Source organism: Solanum tuberosum, unplaced genomic scaffold (genome assembly GCF_000226075.1).
Source record: "Solanum tuberosum cultivar DM 1-3 516 R44 unplaced genomic scaffold, SolTub_3.0 scf00260, whole genome shotgun sequence".
Lineage (NCBI taxonomy): Eukaryota > Viridiplantae > Streptophyta > Magnoliopsida > Solanales > Solanaceae > Solanum > Solanum tuberosum.
The window spans coordinates 708649-723871 of NW_006239188.1; the positions used below are offsets into that span (position 1 = coordinate 708649).

Sequence of the window (15223 nt, forward strand, 5' to 3'; positions counted from 1 at the left end):
CTTCTAACACTTGAATAGTCCTCTCTGAGTGCCCGTCCGTCTGTGGATGTAAAGAGGTACTAAAAGTTAGTTGTGTGCCCAATTCATCATGTAATTTCCTCCAAAACTTGGAGGTGAATTGCGTACCATGGTCTGAAATGATAGAAAGGGGCACCCCATGCAACCTCACTATCTCTTTCACATAAACCTTAGCCAATTGTTCAGCATTATAATATATTCTTACCAGAATAAAATAGGTTGACTTAGTCAATTTGTCGACCACTACCCAAATAGAATCAAATTTCCCCAAAGTCTTGGGAAGACCAACCACAAAATCCATGGCTATCTTTTCCCACTTCCATTCCAGAATTGCATTCTCTGAAGCAAACCTTCAGGCCTTTGATGTTCATACTTTACTTGTTGGCAATTTTGACACTTAGCCACAAACTCCGCTATATCCTTCTTCATGTCCGGCCACCAATAAATTCGTTTCAAATCTCAGACATCTTGGTCACGCCCGGATGAATGGAATATCGCGAACCATGAAACTCCATCAACAAATTCTGAATCAAGTCATCAACTCGAGGAACACAAATCATTCCTTTAAAACTAAGCACACCTTCCGCATCAAGAGTGGTCTCTTGTGCCTTACCAGTCGCAGTCTTCTCTTAAGTTCTTTCAAATTTTCATCCTCAAATTGTTTGGCCTTGATCTCCTCAATGAACGTGGCCCTAACCTCTATGCTAGCTGGCACCCCACCTTTTTCTGAGATGCCCAACTGCATGAATTTAGACTTCAAGTTCTGAATTTCCTTAGCCTTAGGTTGCTTAGTTACAGTCAAGCAAGCTAAACTACCCATACTCAAAGCGTCTGCCACTATAATAGCCTTACCCAGATGGTATTGAATGGTCACATCATAATCTTTGAGTAACACCATCCACCTTCGTTGTCTCAAATTCAGTTCATTTTGAGTGAAGACATGCTGCAAGCTACGATGATCAGTAAACACCTCACACTTAACACCATAAAGATAATACCGCCACATCTTAAGAGCAAACACTACCACTGCCAACTCCAAATCATGCGTTGGATAATTCCTCTCATGTACCTTCAACTGTCGCGATGCATAGGCTATGAAATTCTTATCCTACATTAACACATTACCCAAACCCGAATGTGAAGCATCATAATAAACAATAAAGCCTTTGCCTTAAACTGGTAGTGCTAGAATAGATGCGGTGGTCAAAAGAGCCTTGAGCTTTTGAAAACTCTCCTCACATTTTTCAGTCCATTCAAATGGTATCTCCTTTTTGGTCAAATTTGTCAAGTGAGTGGCAATAGAAGCAAAGTTCTTCACAAATCGACGATAGTAGCTAGCGAGCCCCACAAAACTCCTAACTTTCGTCACAGAGCTAGGCCGAACCCAATTCTTAACCGCCTCAATCTTTTGAGGATCTACCATTACCCCTTCTTTTGAAACTACATGTCCCAAGAATGCAACTGAAGTCAACCAAAATTCACACTTAGAAAATTTAGCATACAACTTTTGTTTCCCAAGAACACCCAGAACAATACGAAGATGGTCGGCATGTTGTTCCTCACTTTTTGTATAGACCAAAATGTCATCAATGAAGACTATAACGAACGAATCGAGAAAGGGTTTGAACACCTCATTCATCAAACTCATGAAAGCTACAAGCACATTAGTCAAACCAAAAGACATAACTAGGAACTCGTAGTGCCCATAGCAGGTCATAAACGTCGTCTCGGGCACATCCTCAGGCCTAATCTTTAACTGATGGTAACAAGACCTTAGATCAATCTTAGAGAAAACTGATGCACCTTGCAATTGGTCAAAGAGGTCATCTATTCGAGGCAATGGGTACTTGCTTCGAATGGTGACCCTATTCAATTTTCGATAATATCTACACATCCTCATACTACCATCCGTTTTCTTTTTAAAAAAAATGGGGGCACCTTATAGGGAAGCACTAGGATGAATAAATCATTTATCAAGAAGTTCTTGGATTTGAGCCTTAAGCCCTCTTAGTTCTGTCGGAGCCATGCGATATGGAGGGATGGAAATGGGACAAGTACCGGGTTCTAAATCAATGCAGAAATCGATATCTCTATCTGGACACATACCAGGCAAATCATTAGGAAACACTTCTCTAAATTCTGAAACCACATGAATAGACTCAATAGTTGGAGACTCAACCTCAACATCCCCCATTTGAGCCAAATAAGCCAAACAACCCTACACTACCAGTTTTCTAGCCTGAATGGAGGATATGATCTTAGCTTGCTTAGGCTTGTACACCCCTTCCCACTCTAACTTTTCCCTTCCCGGAATTTCTAGAGTTACAGACTTAGTATTACAATTAAGCACAACATAACAACGGGACAACCAAGTCATGCCTAAGATTATATCAAAGTCAGTCATATCCAAAATCACCAAATCATCCCAAGTCTGAAAACCCATAAACAAAATAAGACAAGAACGATAGACATGGGTGACTATGGCAGACTTTCCAACTCAGGTAGAAACATGGATGAAGGCATCAAGTATATAAAATATCATAGCAAATTCTGAGGCAAATCACACGGATACATAAGAATAAGTAGAACCCAGATCAAATAACACATTAGCCATCCGGTCTCAGACAAGAATAGTATTTGTGATCACTGTATCAGACACCTCTGCCTCTGTCTTACCCGGAAAGGCATAACACTGAGCCCTATCATCGTGACGGGTGACTTTCTTGCCTGGCTGCACTGTACCTCTGCCTGCGTTACCATTTCCCCTACCTTCGCGGCCTCGCTGATTTTCCTCATTTCCCACCTTGTGGACGCGCTCGACCATTATTACCATTTCCCACGGGTACCACTGCTCTAGATTGTTATTGCACGGAATCCAACATGTGGGGGTGGGGACAATCTCTCCTCATATGCCCAGGTTCTCCACAGTTGTAACATGTACGATCAAAAGATGGTCTGCTTCCCGCTGAAGGCGCGACTCCCTAGCTATCCTGAATCAAATTCTGAGGTAGAGTTCTGGAATAATTACCTGTAGAAGCGGGCATAGCGAACTGAATTGGTCGGGCCGCAAGTGTTGGCCTCCCTGAACCTCTGGAGTAAGATCACTAAAAGCTGCCTGAATTTTTGTCTTTCTTAGCCAATGCCTTAGCCTGACCGTCTCGCCTCACCCCCTCCACTTCTTTCACAAATTATGTTACCTCATTGAAGCGTTTTTCCTGCAGAGGTCATATGAACAGACAATACTTGCAACTCAGAATTTAGTCCCTTAATAAATAAACGGATCCTCTTTTTCTCAGTAGTCACCAATTGCGTAGCATATCTAGACAGGGCATGGAACCTGGCCTCATAAGCAGCCACAGACATACCACCTTGCTCCAAGGCCATGAACTCATCACGATCCCTCAAGGTTCGAGGCACATACTTCTCCAAGAACAAAGCATGAAACTGGGTCCAATTGAGTGGGGGTAAAACTGAAGATCTGCATTCAACATAAGCTCTCCACCACTACTTAGCCTCACCTTGAAGTTGAAAAGTCACAAACTCAACTCCATGCTGATGGACAATTCCCAACTTATGAAGCCTCTCATAGTAATCTAGGATGAACTCATATGCCTCCTTACTCTCAGAACCATGGAACACAGGCGATTTCAACTTCAAGAATTTAGTCTATATCTCATGCTCATTACCAGTCATAACAGGACCCAACAAAGGAGGGAAGAACACATCATTACCTACATTTCCACCCACCTTGGGGACAGTGATAGCAATAGGGGGATTGGTGGGAGCTTGAGTTGCTTGAACAGAGGGAAGCACTCCAGGACCAACCAATCCTTTCAAGAACGATATGATCTGTTGAGCTAACACTGGGTCTAAGGGAGGAATACTTGTAGCCTCAGCCTGCACCTCTTCCTCTCGTCCAACCTTCTCATCCTCCTCAACTTCTACATTCTCATCTACCTCTTCATGGTGCGCAGGAGGGGACTCATTTCTGGAAGCATCTCTAACCGTTGCTCCATGCCTAGTAGGCGCCACCCTTCCTCGGCCTCTACCCCTAGCTCTTCCTTTACCCCTACCCTGACCGCGACCTCTCGATGTAGATTTCTCAGTTGGAGCATTGACGGGAGCGATGGGACTGACGCCGTTGAACCTAGTGTTAACCATCTGCGGACAGAAGAGTGAAGGAGGTTAGATACTAATTTGAATCGCCAGATACCAATTGGAATCAAGTTACAGCACGAAAGGAGACAAAAGAAAGTAGACAGATTTCCTAAAGTCCTATAGCCTCTCGAAGAATAAAACACACGTTGTCGTATCGTTCCGCAGGACTCTACTAGACTCATTTTGGTACATCGAGATCAACGAACCTAGGCTCTGATACCAACTTTATCACGACCCAGACCATCGTGAGTGGGCCACCCACACTAACCCTCTGATGTGAGAACCATTACTACAACCCAAACTAACAAACTAAACTCAAACTAAGGCATTTAAAGTTACGGAAGCAGGTTTAAATGCTAAGGAAAGTAATAGAGTTACCATAAACTCCATACAAACGTCTAATCAAAACAAATGCGGAATAATACCTAGAACTTGAAAGTCAATGTACCAAAACTCTAACAAGAACCATAAGTCTAAACAAGAAAGGGTACAACCCCATACTAACATAAGAAATCTAAAGAACTAGTCTAACTCCAAAATGTGGACATAACAGAAAGAGAACTCATGGCAGCCCGAAAGAAGTAGATCACCCTTGAATTTGAACGATCACTGATCGAGGTATGTCAATAACCGTTTGAAGATGTCCTGTACTCAACAAAGAAAGAACAAGTGCAGTATCAGTACACAACTACAGTGTAGTGGTAGGATCACGCGGCTATCCCAATAAGTGCAACATACATATGTCAATACAACATAATAATAACATGCATACACCGAACATATTCATTATCAACATCATTTACGAACAACGTACAATTTCACAATTCTCAGTTATACATTTGTGTCAAGTCAATGGTCCTCTCATGGAACCCACACCCAAACTATTAGTGTACCGGGTGGTGGTACCCGATCCAATGTTTATGCCAGAACGTGGCAACTGATCCCATATTTATGTCAGAACGTGGCAACCGATCCAAGTTAGTGTGTCGAACGCAACACCCGATCCATTCAACAAGCCACAATCACAATCACAAGTATTTTCTCATAATCATACAATCAATTCATGATTTCATGGAAAACAATTATTCAATCATCCTCATTTATGAATAGTGTGATCAATAATGCAACATTCGCATATATACACGTATTATAATGAAGAAAGAACAAACATACATCACACAACATGAAATCACAACCATCACCTACCTCGAATAAAGCTTGAAATCCCCTAAGAAACTTGATCTTCCCTTTGCAGATTCTTTCCGCTTGTTCTTGGTCTACAGACAATCAATTTAATGCTAGGATCAATAAACAAGACTTTAATTACTCGGAATAAAGTCAACACTATTAACCCTAGATCATACTCATGATTCCACTATCCCAATTAGGGGTTTTTCCACCATAATTTCCAAATCAAAACCCTCCCTCATCGATAATTACCCGCTAGATTACATTTTACAGATCAAAAAATAGATTCGAGGAGTTAAAACATTACCTTTAGCCTCAAGAATGGTGAAAATGGTCAAGAAAATACTTGGGGTCGTCTCCTAGCTCTCAAAGTCGAAAAGTGCAGAATAAAACGTTTTGGACTTTATTTTCGACTTAAGTCGTGTCTGTCCCGCCACAGCGGTACTCACCCCGCTACAGCGGCCCAGCCCTAGCAGCACAAATTCCTGCCATAGCAGCTTGCACGGAACAGAGAGCTTAATAAAGAATTTCCAAACCCTTATTTCACAACACACTTTTGTCCCATGACACTCAGAAAATACTCGTTCACGCTAAAATCAGTTTCGGGAGTTCTACTCACCCTAATTCAATTCTATAAAGTCTAACGGGTTCCTTAACGTCTTAGTTATCTACTTATGTGATCAAATTCATAATTAGATCACCCAATTGTTATCAGATTTCCCTAGACCTTACTGACTCCGATTTCGTCCAAATCTGGACTAGGTTGGGAGATTTCAAGTTATTGAGAAAAAGTTTTTCGGCCCAAATTTTTTCCCCGCTGAATTTTCTATAACGATGGAAACGGATCATTACAACTTCTTTTTTTAATTGAAATTAAAAACAAATAAAAGTCGTAACACAATTCTAATCAAAATATAAGACTGCTAGAAAATCTACAACTTACAAGTATTCTTCACTGCATAATTGAAGTCCTACCCCCATTATCTCGCATAAATTGGTAAGTTCTTTACAAGCGTATTTTTTTTGTAAGAATTTATTGTTGATTCTTGTGATTTGAAATGATAGATTTTTGACGAAACATAAGTCTTCTCAACCAAGTGCTAGTTTTAGAGACAATTCTTCGCGTTTTGTAGATAAGTTTGATTTGCAATCACTTAGATCGGATCCTGGAGAAAGAATATCCACTGATAAATATAACCCTAGAATACGAGATGAAGTGAGAAGACAATATAATCAACAAAGGGTCTTGTCAATCGGATATTAATGATAATGAACATCCTCAAACTAGATCCGAAACGAAAATGCGTTGATTTTGTAAGGCATGGTTAAGGGCTGATATTCTAGATAGTTTGAGTTATTTATTCAAAATTCTAAAATATTCTTGATAAAAAGTTGATTGTTCTTCCTTTAATTTTTTTTAATTATAATTTCAATATTGGTTAAAGTGAAATAAAATAATAAAATGCACTATTTAAATTTTTTGGGGCCTAAAAATTTTGGAGGCCTAAGCAGGGCGCTTTGCTAACCTTACCCTTAACCACTCCTAGCCTTACCCTTGAGGTCACTCTTAGTGGTGGCCCCTATCTTCAAATCTTGGGTGTGCCTCTGTACATAACGTAGGTTATTGTCATTCAATTTATATATCATGTAAACAAATAAATTAAAACCTGTTGATAAATTTTATTATTAGACCTCCAATTTTATTGAAACAGTCAATCGATTATATTCTCTCATTCAATCTTCTTAGGATAAGTAAGAAAATTCAAAAGATAACCGTTAAACTTACAGGAATATATAGATTAGAGAATTACCTAGTCATATATTTACTATATATAATAAGTGGGAATATCTACTCTTACCACATGACAAGTGTTGGATGATATGTGATTGATAGTGTTGTACATTCTTCTTTTTATGGTTGTTACCCTTTAAAAATTTATATTATTGGACAATTTAACATCATTAATTACCTACTACTTTATTAGCCCAAAAGTTTGACCTCATTGTCATATGAATTTGAACAAATTATATATTATTAAAAGTTACATAAAAGATGCTATAAATCACAATAATTAGCAATTAAAAATATTTTTAAATCATATAAGAAATTTGGTTGACTAATTGGAATAGAATAAGTAACATGTACTATTTGAAAATAACGTCAAAATTTCTAGAATTCACAATAAATTAAACAACTGAAAATATTTATGATTGTTCACGTGAATTGAAACATGAGTAACCTATATTATTCAAAACTAACGCAAAAATACTATAAATCACAACAATTTAATAATTTCAAATATATTTTTAAGAAAACATATAAAAAATCGACTGATCTTCAAATTCCATTTATATCACATAAATTAAAACAAAAAAAATTAATATTTATCACGGGCACCAAATATCTATATATGGGAATATCTACTAGTTACCACATGACAAATGTTGGATGATATGTGCTTGATAGTGTTGTACATTCTTCTTTTATGGTTGTACCTTTAAAATTTATATTATTGGACAATTTAACATCATTAATTACCTACTACTTTATTAGCCCAAAAGTTTGACCTCATTGTCATATGAATTTGAACAAATTATATATTATTAAAAGTTACATAAAAGATGCTATAAATCACAATAATTAGCAATTAAAAATATTTTTAAATCATATAAGAAATTTGGTTGACTAATTGAAATAGAATAAGTAACATGTACCATTTGAAAATAACGTCAAAATTTCTAAAATTCACAATAAATTACAACTAAAAATATTTATGATTGTTCACGTGAATTGAAACATGAGTAACCTATATTATTCAAAACTAACGCAAAAATAATATAAATCACAACAATTTAATAACTTCAAATATATTTTTAAGAAAACATATAAAAAATCGACTGATCTTGAAATTCCATTTATATCACATAAATTAAGTCAAATTTTAAAAAGGATAATTTTGTAATTTTATCCATAACACATAAATTAGGACAAAGTGACCAGTAATGTACGTTATTTGAAAGTTACATAAAAATATTATAAATCACAATAATTAATAACTTAAAACATTTTAAAAAAAAAAATGAAAATTTAGATGACTCTCCAAATTTCATTTGTGTCACATAAATTGAGACAACAAAAATAACATATATTGGGTCCATTTTAATTTATTTGTCTTATTTTTTTTATATTTAAAAATTGCGTAAAAATACTATAAATCATGATAATTGACAATATAAAATATGTTTTGAAAAAAATACAAAAAATTCCACTGATTCTTGAAGTGAATCTATCGTAAAAATACTATAAATCATGATAATTGACAATATAAAATATGTTTTGAAAAAAATACGAATTAGTCAATCACAAGTAGGGGTGTCAAAAATGAAGAGAAAAGGCCCAAAATAGTCCCTCATCTTTGGGTTAAGAGTCAAAATTATCCTTGAGTTTTCACATGGAGCATTAATAGTCCCTCATGTTTGCAATATTTGTGCACTTTTTAGTCCTCCTTCAAAATTTTGCCTATTTTTTAACATTGATTTTATTCATAATTTATGTATGGAATGTTTAATCGTCATTTTATATATTTAGTAGAAATAATAACTCCATGTGAGAGATTGTGAGAAGGAAAACACCTTATTTTGTTTAGTAGAAATCGTATTGCAAGTAAAATCGAGAGGTTCATCAGGACGATTTCACGTACAATAGTACAAATTTTTCTTTTCTTGCAATGTCATATGTTAAAATGTTCTTAGTTTAGCTGTAGTAATATTTATACTGAACAGAACAAGGTGCTCTTCTTCTCACCTTCTCTCACATAGAGTTATTATTTCTACTAAATATATAAAAAGACAATGGGACATTCCTTACATAAAATTATGAACAAAATTTAATGTTAAAAAATCGGCAAAAGTTTAGGGAAGGACCAAAAGTGCACCAATATTACAAACATGAGGAACTATTAGTGCTCCATGTGAAAATTCAAGGATGACTTTGAGACTTAACCCATAGATGAAGGACTTTTTTTGGCCTTTCTCTCCAAAAATGAACCCAAACATAGGAAATCCGTCCAACCCGTCCAAAATTTTAAGGGTTGGGCTTAAGATAATTTGAATTGGGTTCAATCTCAACTCATTCAAGTCTAAACCCATTTTTAAGAGAATTCTCAATTGAGCCCAATTCAATCTCAAATTTCAACCCGCTTTAAAACTCTTTACTAAGATATGTTCCTATATTAAATGTATGAATTATTATCTATTTAACATCTTTTAGGATTTATCTATCCATTTGTTTCTTTTTTAAAAGAAAAATCTTGAGATGAAATTCAAATTGTGATTATGAAAGTTAAATATCACTATGTTAAAATTATTGAGATTATTCGGGTCAAATTGGGCGGGTCAAGACCCAACCCATTTGAGCCCAAAGTAAATTTAGGTGGGTCAAGACCCAACCCAATTTCTATTTCAACCCATTTTAATATCTCCAATTTCAACCCAACCCGCCTATTTGACACCCCTAATCACAAGTGTCAACTTGATGCAGATCATAGTATAAAGCTATGAGAATTTTGACAAAAAAAAAAATAAAGGTATGAGAATAATACCAGAGAGAAAGAGACACAAACTTAAGACGAGAAATTGAAGGGAATTGAATAATCAGCCGAACGCGTTTCTTTCATTGTTCACGACTCTCTGTTTGCTAACGCGGATAAGTCTCATTGTTACGCTACACATACGACATTCCAGCGACCAAAACGTCAAATTTAAAATATTCATCTCTCAATTTACGTGACATTTTGCTAATTTTGAAATTTAATATTGACTGTAAAATTTTTTATACTTTTATAAAATATTTTAATTATTGTGATTTATAGTTTCTTTTTCATAAAATTTTCAAATATATAAAATTTATTTTAAAATATTAAAGATATCACGCTCATATAAAATTTATTTTAAAAAATTAAAGATATTACGCTCAATTTCATGATTAAACTTAAACTGTTTTACTCTCGAAATTTAAATTGTACCACATAAATTAATACATAGGGTATATTTTCTTGTCTTCAATTTATTTTTCTGAGTTTAATTTGATACATAGTTTTAAAAAATAAAGATATATTTTATCAAATCTTAAAATTTTAAATTAAAATATATGAAAAATATCAAAATATTTTTTATGTTATGCCTATCATATAAAAATTAAAATAAAATAAAACAAACAAATTCAAATAGAGAAATTATTATTTTTAGCGTTCCGCTTGTCTGTTTCCGTTTCATCAGCGTAACCTAAAAAGGACCCGTTTTGACTTTGCTTCTTTAAATTGGCCTCCCTCAGCAAACATTAATTATTTTATTAGTAAAAAAATTCGATTTTTTTTTTGTTTAGAATAGAAAATTTCCTCTTTGTTTTCTTTTATTTATTGGATTGGAAAATTTCGTTTGTAAATTGGAAACCATCTACTTCATTTCCTTTTTAGTTTGATATCTAACCTTCTATATCATAAAATCATACGTATTATTTAATGTTTCGTCTAATAGTGACATTTTTTTTCTTTTAAAGTATTATTATTCTTTTTTTGGAAAATATTGGCTTTTTATGTGTTTGCAAAATATATATTTTTTGTTTTCCATGCAATGTTTGGTACTTATATTGGAGCCTACTAATTCCGAATTCACGCTGGAAAGTTCCACATTGGTCCAATATCCATATTGAAGCACGACTTAATCTAAATTCGCATTGAATAGTCGAATCTAAAGGCTAGAATTAAAGATGCAGAGTACTTACCACTCCATCACAATTCTGATTAGTTTGCGAAATATTTAATTATTGACATATCATGTCATAACTTGTTGGGTGTCACACTTGATTTAGAAGTTGAATTGTAATTAGGAAAGAAATATGATAGGACACGTAGAATTCAATCACCTTTAAATCAATTTCTTAATTGTAAGTGCAATTTTGTTATGAAACGGTAAGTAATTTTATTCTTTAATTAAGGAATTTTGAATTTTGAATCTAGTATATGAAATTATTTTTAGTAGGATCTTATTTTTTTAATGTGAGATTTTGGGGTGAGAATTTAATTGAACTTTAATACATATAGAGACGGAGAAAAAAATTGAGGTTAATTTAAAATTTATAATTAGACAATAACGTTCAACCTAGAAATTCCATAAAGAACACAACTTTAATCAATGATTTTCAGGAAATGAAGACTTGACTTATCTAGAAGGAAACTTATATTCAATATATGAGAAGCTCTTAAAACTGCATTTTCAAAAAAGGACAATTTCAATAATTTAACTTTAACTTTTTCATGTTACTCATGATAAAATAAGTATATGCTCATAATGATTTATAACTTATTTAGTAAATAAAATTTAAAAAATCGATCTAAAAATTTGTGCCTATGAAAGTACTTTTTATATATATTGATATTAATATTGGTATATCTAGAAGAACAATAATAGTTTACTTTTTTTTTCTTTTTAGTCTATCCCAAAAAATATCATCCTATATAATTAAAAATAATTTAATTTTATAATTTTATTTATCCTTATTAAAATGATTTAGAATCAACAAATATATAAAAATTATTTGAATTTAGAAGCTTTAAAAGTTTTTCTAAAAAATATCATGTCAAATCAAGCATAAAATTAAAAGTTAGGGAGTAATATTATATATTTAATAGATGTAGCAGGTTACGTTACGTGTGTTGTCCTTATTGTGTTCAACAACTCCACTTTGTGAATTTTCCTCCTCTTCTTCCTCCCTCATCAACTCCCAACTCTAACAACTATATATACACACCAAAACATACACACAAAACATCACAAAATTAACTAAATTTACATCTTTAATTTCAAAAGTTTCATATCTCCATCTTTTATTTATTCAACATGAATAGCTACAACCAAAACAAGGCCCAAGGATCATCATATCCAGCACAGCAGCAGGCAGGTGCTTTTGTGGCACCACCACCCCCAGCTGGTTATCCAACTAGAGATGTACAAGGCGATTCATCTGTTCCAGTTACTACTCAATCCAGAGGCGATGGCTTCTGGAAAGGATGGTTAGTAATTCGATTCTCTACTTTTGTAGTTTTTTTTCCATCTCTCCTATTTTCTTTTCAAGAAAATTAATAACTATTGCAAATATTTTTGCAGTCAATTTGCTGAATTAATTTTTTTTATTGATCTATATCTAAGAGTATTTGGCGATAAAGATAAAATTTAAGACAAAATAATTTTTTACATGTTCTTAGTTTTTTTGTATGGGAATTATTAAAGCTCAAAAGATTGAATTACCCGTTGGAACTCCTCTCTTTCCCAAAAAACAATTGGGGGAAAAATGAAAATTTCGTTAAAGAGATAATTTATTTACGTATTAATATTTTTTATGGTTGTTATATAATATTTGATTATTAATTAGGAAATATATTATTTAGATATGAAATATTGAATTTAATTTACAATTTAAAAGTACATATATAAATTATGAGAAAATTTATACTCTATTTGTCTCAATTGATGTGACTTACTTTTCTTTTAGTGAGTCCCAAAATAAATGAGGCATTTCTATTAACAATTTAATTATAAAATGACTATTTTATCCTTAATGAAATGATTTACAGCCACACAAATTTCTGTCATTCATTTTGGACTACAAGTTTTATAAGTCTTCCCGTTTTTCTTAAACTCCGTGTGTCGAGTCAAACTACCTCACATAAAATGAGACGGGAGAAAGTATCTTATTTTACCTCCAAATAAAAAATGTAACAATATCTATCTAACTAATATGTGCATTGTTAATATTGCCTAATTTTAATAAGCTATTAAATCTCTAAATATATATAATCCTTTTTTTTGCCCTTAAAGTGGGTGGACCCAAATTTTATCTTTTGGGTGCAGAAACTTTGAATTAATTTGTTGACACACACAACAAGAAGAATAAAAACTATTGTCTCACCCAATTAATTTTTCCTTTTAGAAAAAAAATAATATTTTGTATCTCACACAATTGAGATCTTTCATGTCAACAAACCTATCTTGTATCACAAAATTTTAGTGGATAGAGCTTATTTCTTAGTCAAAACAAAATTAAAGTCAAACAATTTACAACAAAGTGAAATGAAGTATAATAAGGATATTAATGAAATGATCACATACAAATTATAAAGAAATCTTCATGTTCTCTTTTACTATTGGAATTACAAGTTGTCATTTTGGAATTGTTTTTTAAATTTATTTCTTTCTCATTAAAAGCTAGCGCGCAATGGAAAAAAAGTTATTACTTATTGTATGTTCGGATTTGATTAGCTTCTTTTTTCGCACGATATAACGTTTTCTTTTTGTCGTTTGTTGCAGTTGTGCCGCCTTGTGTTGCTGTTGTGTCTTGGATGCTTGTTTCTAGCAAGTGACGCCAATTTCCCTATGAGTGTATTTGCTTTTTATTCCTTGTAATAATGTTATGTTTTTTTAAAAAAATTTCTTGATGTAAAATTTATTTGGGATTTCATTTTACATTCCTTTTGATGCCATTCGTTAAACATATGTTTTGAAATATTGTTTAATTGATTATCGTTCTTGGTTGTTTAGTGATTAACTTCTTGTCAATTGTTTTAATCGTTAGGTCATTGTTCTTATCTATTAATTCAATTATTTGATAAGAGGTTGGATAGGGACTAGTTAGGTATAGTGGATCAATTTGTCAAACGAAAATACGTAACGCATATTATATGCTTAAATTATATTGATGGTGACTATTTTTAGGGGTCGTGTGGTTGGGGCCATTTTTTGGGTAGTTTGGTAGAAATGATTGAAAAATATAATGTACAAGTATAAACGTTATATCGAGACGTCATTATGTTTGACTAGAGGTATTAAAATAAATTTTTAAAAAAGTGAGATAATGAGCTCTATAAAAAAATCTTTGATAAATATCACTTTTTTTAAGGGAAAAGGGTTAAAAATGCTCTTAAACTATGCGAAAGGAATAAAAATGTCCTTCGTTTATAGTTTGGTCAAAAAATGATCTTGCCGTCAATACTTTGGTCAAAAAATGCCCTTATTGTTATTTAATGGGTCAAAAATATTCATTTTCCAAATAAAATATTTTTTAATACATTCTTTTTCTAATAATATTTTTTAAATTAATAAATATTTATCTTACTTCAATTCAGAAAAAAATAAAAAATGAAAATATTTCTTATTTTATTATAATTATTTTTTATGATGGATATACTATGATCTTATATATATGGCATATATTAGATGTCGAAAGGGTAAATGAAGTTATTCTATTTTAATTGATAAAATGAAATTAAGAAGAAAAAAAATTCCTACATTTTTATTTGTTAAAGTGATTTTAAAAGAAAGAAAACAAGAACAATGTTCTTTAATAATATGTTAATTAGGAAGAAGATATGTTTAAAAAGAAAAAAAATATTTATTTATTCGGTAAAAGGCATTTTTGACCCATTTAGTAACTATAGGGGCATTTCTGGATCAAAGTATTGACTGCAAGTACATTTTTGAATCAAAGTATTGACGGCAAGGACTTTTTTGAGCCAAACTATAAACGAAGGACATTTTTGTTCCTTTCACATAGTTTAAGGGCATTTTGACCCTTTTCCCCCTTTTTAATTAGAAATTACCCATATTCAAAATACAATTTCACAAACATTCCATTCCATACGACTAGTTTTGGAGGGGGTGGGGGGGTGGGGGAGGGTTCGCCTTTTGAATCAAATAAAATAAGTAGTTGGAGTGACCAATTATATTTAATGTTTGGTTGGTTGTAAAGAAATATTAATCTTATATAGCATTTGGCTGGCGGTTCTAGATAATAAGCTAACTAGTA

At 33.0% G+C, this 15223-nt stretch overlaps 1 protein-coding gene across 1 annotated transcript; it reads left to right on the forward strand.

Annotated features, from left to right (window-relative positions):
- The first annotated feature begins 12071 nt into the window (after positions 1-12071).
- On the forward strand, positions 12072-13962 carry LOC102580000 (cysteine-rich and transmembrane domain-containing protein B-like). Its single transcript, XM_006357987.2, has 2 exons — positions 12072-12434; positions 13729-13962. The coding sequence occupies exons 1-2, from the start codon at positions 12262-12264 to the stop codon at positions 13772-13774; spliced, it is 219 nt and encodes a 72-aa protein (XP_006358049.1). The 5' UTR covers positions 12072-12261; the 3' UTR covers positions 13775-13962.
- Positions 13963-15223: the final 1261 nt, after the last annotated feature.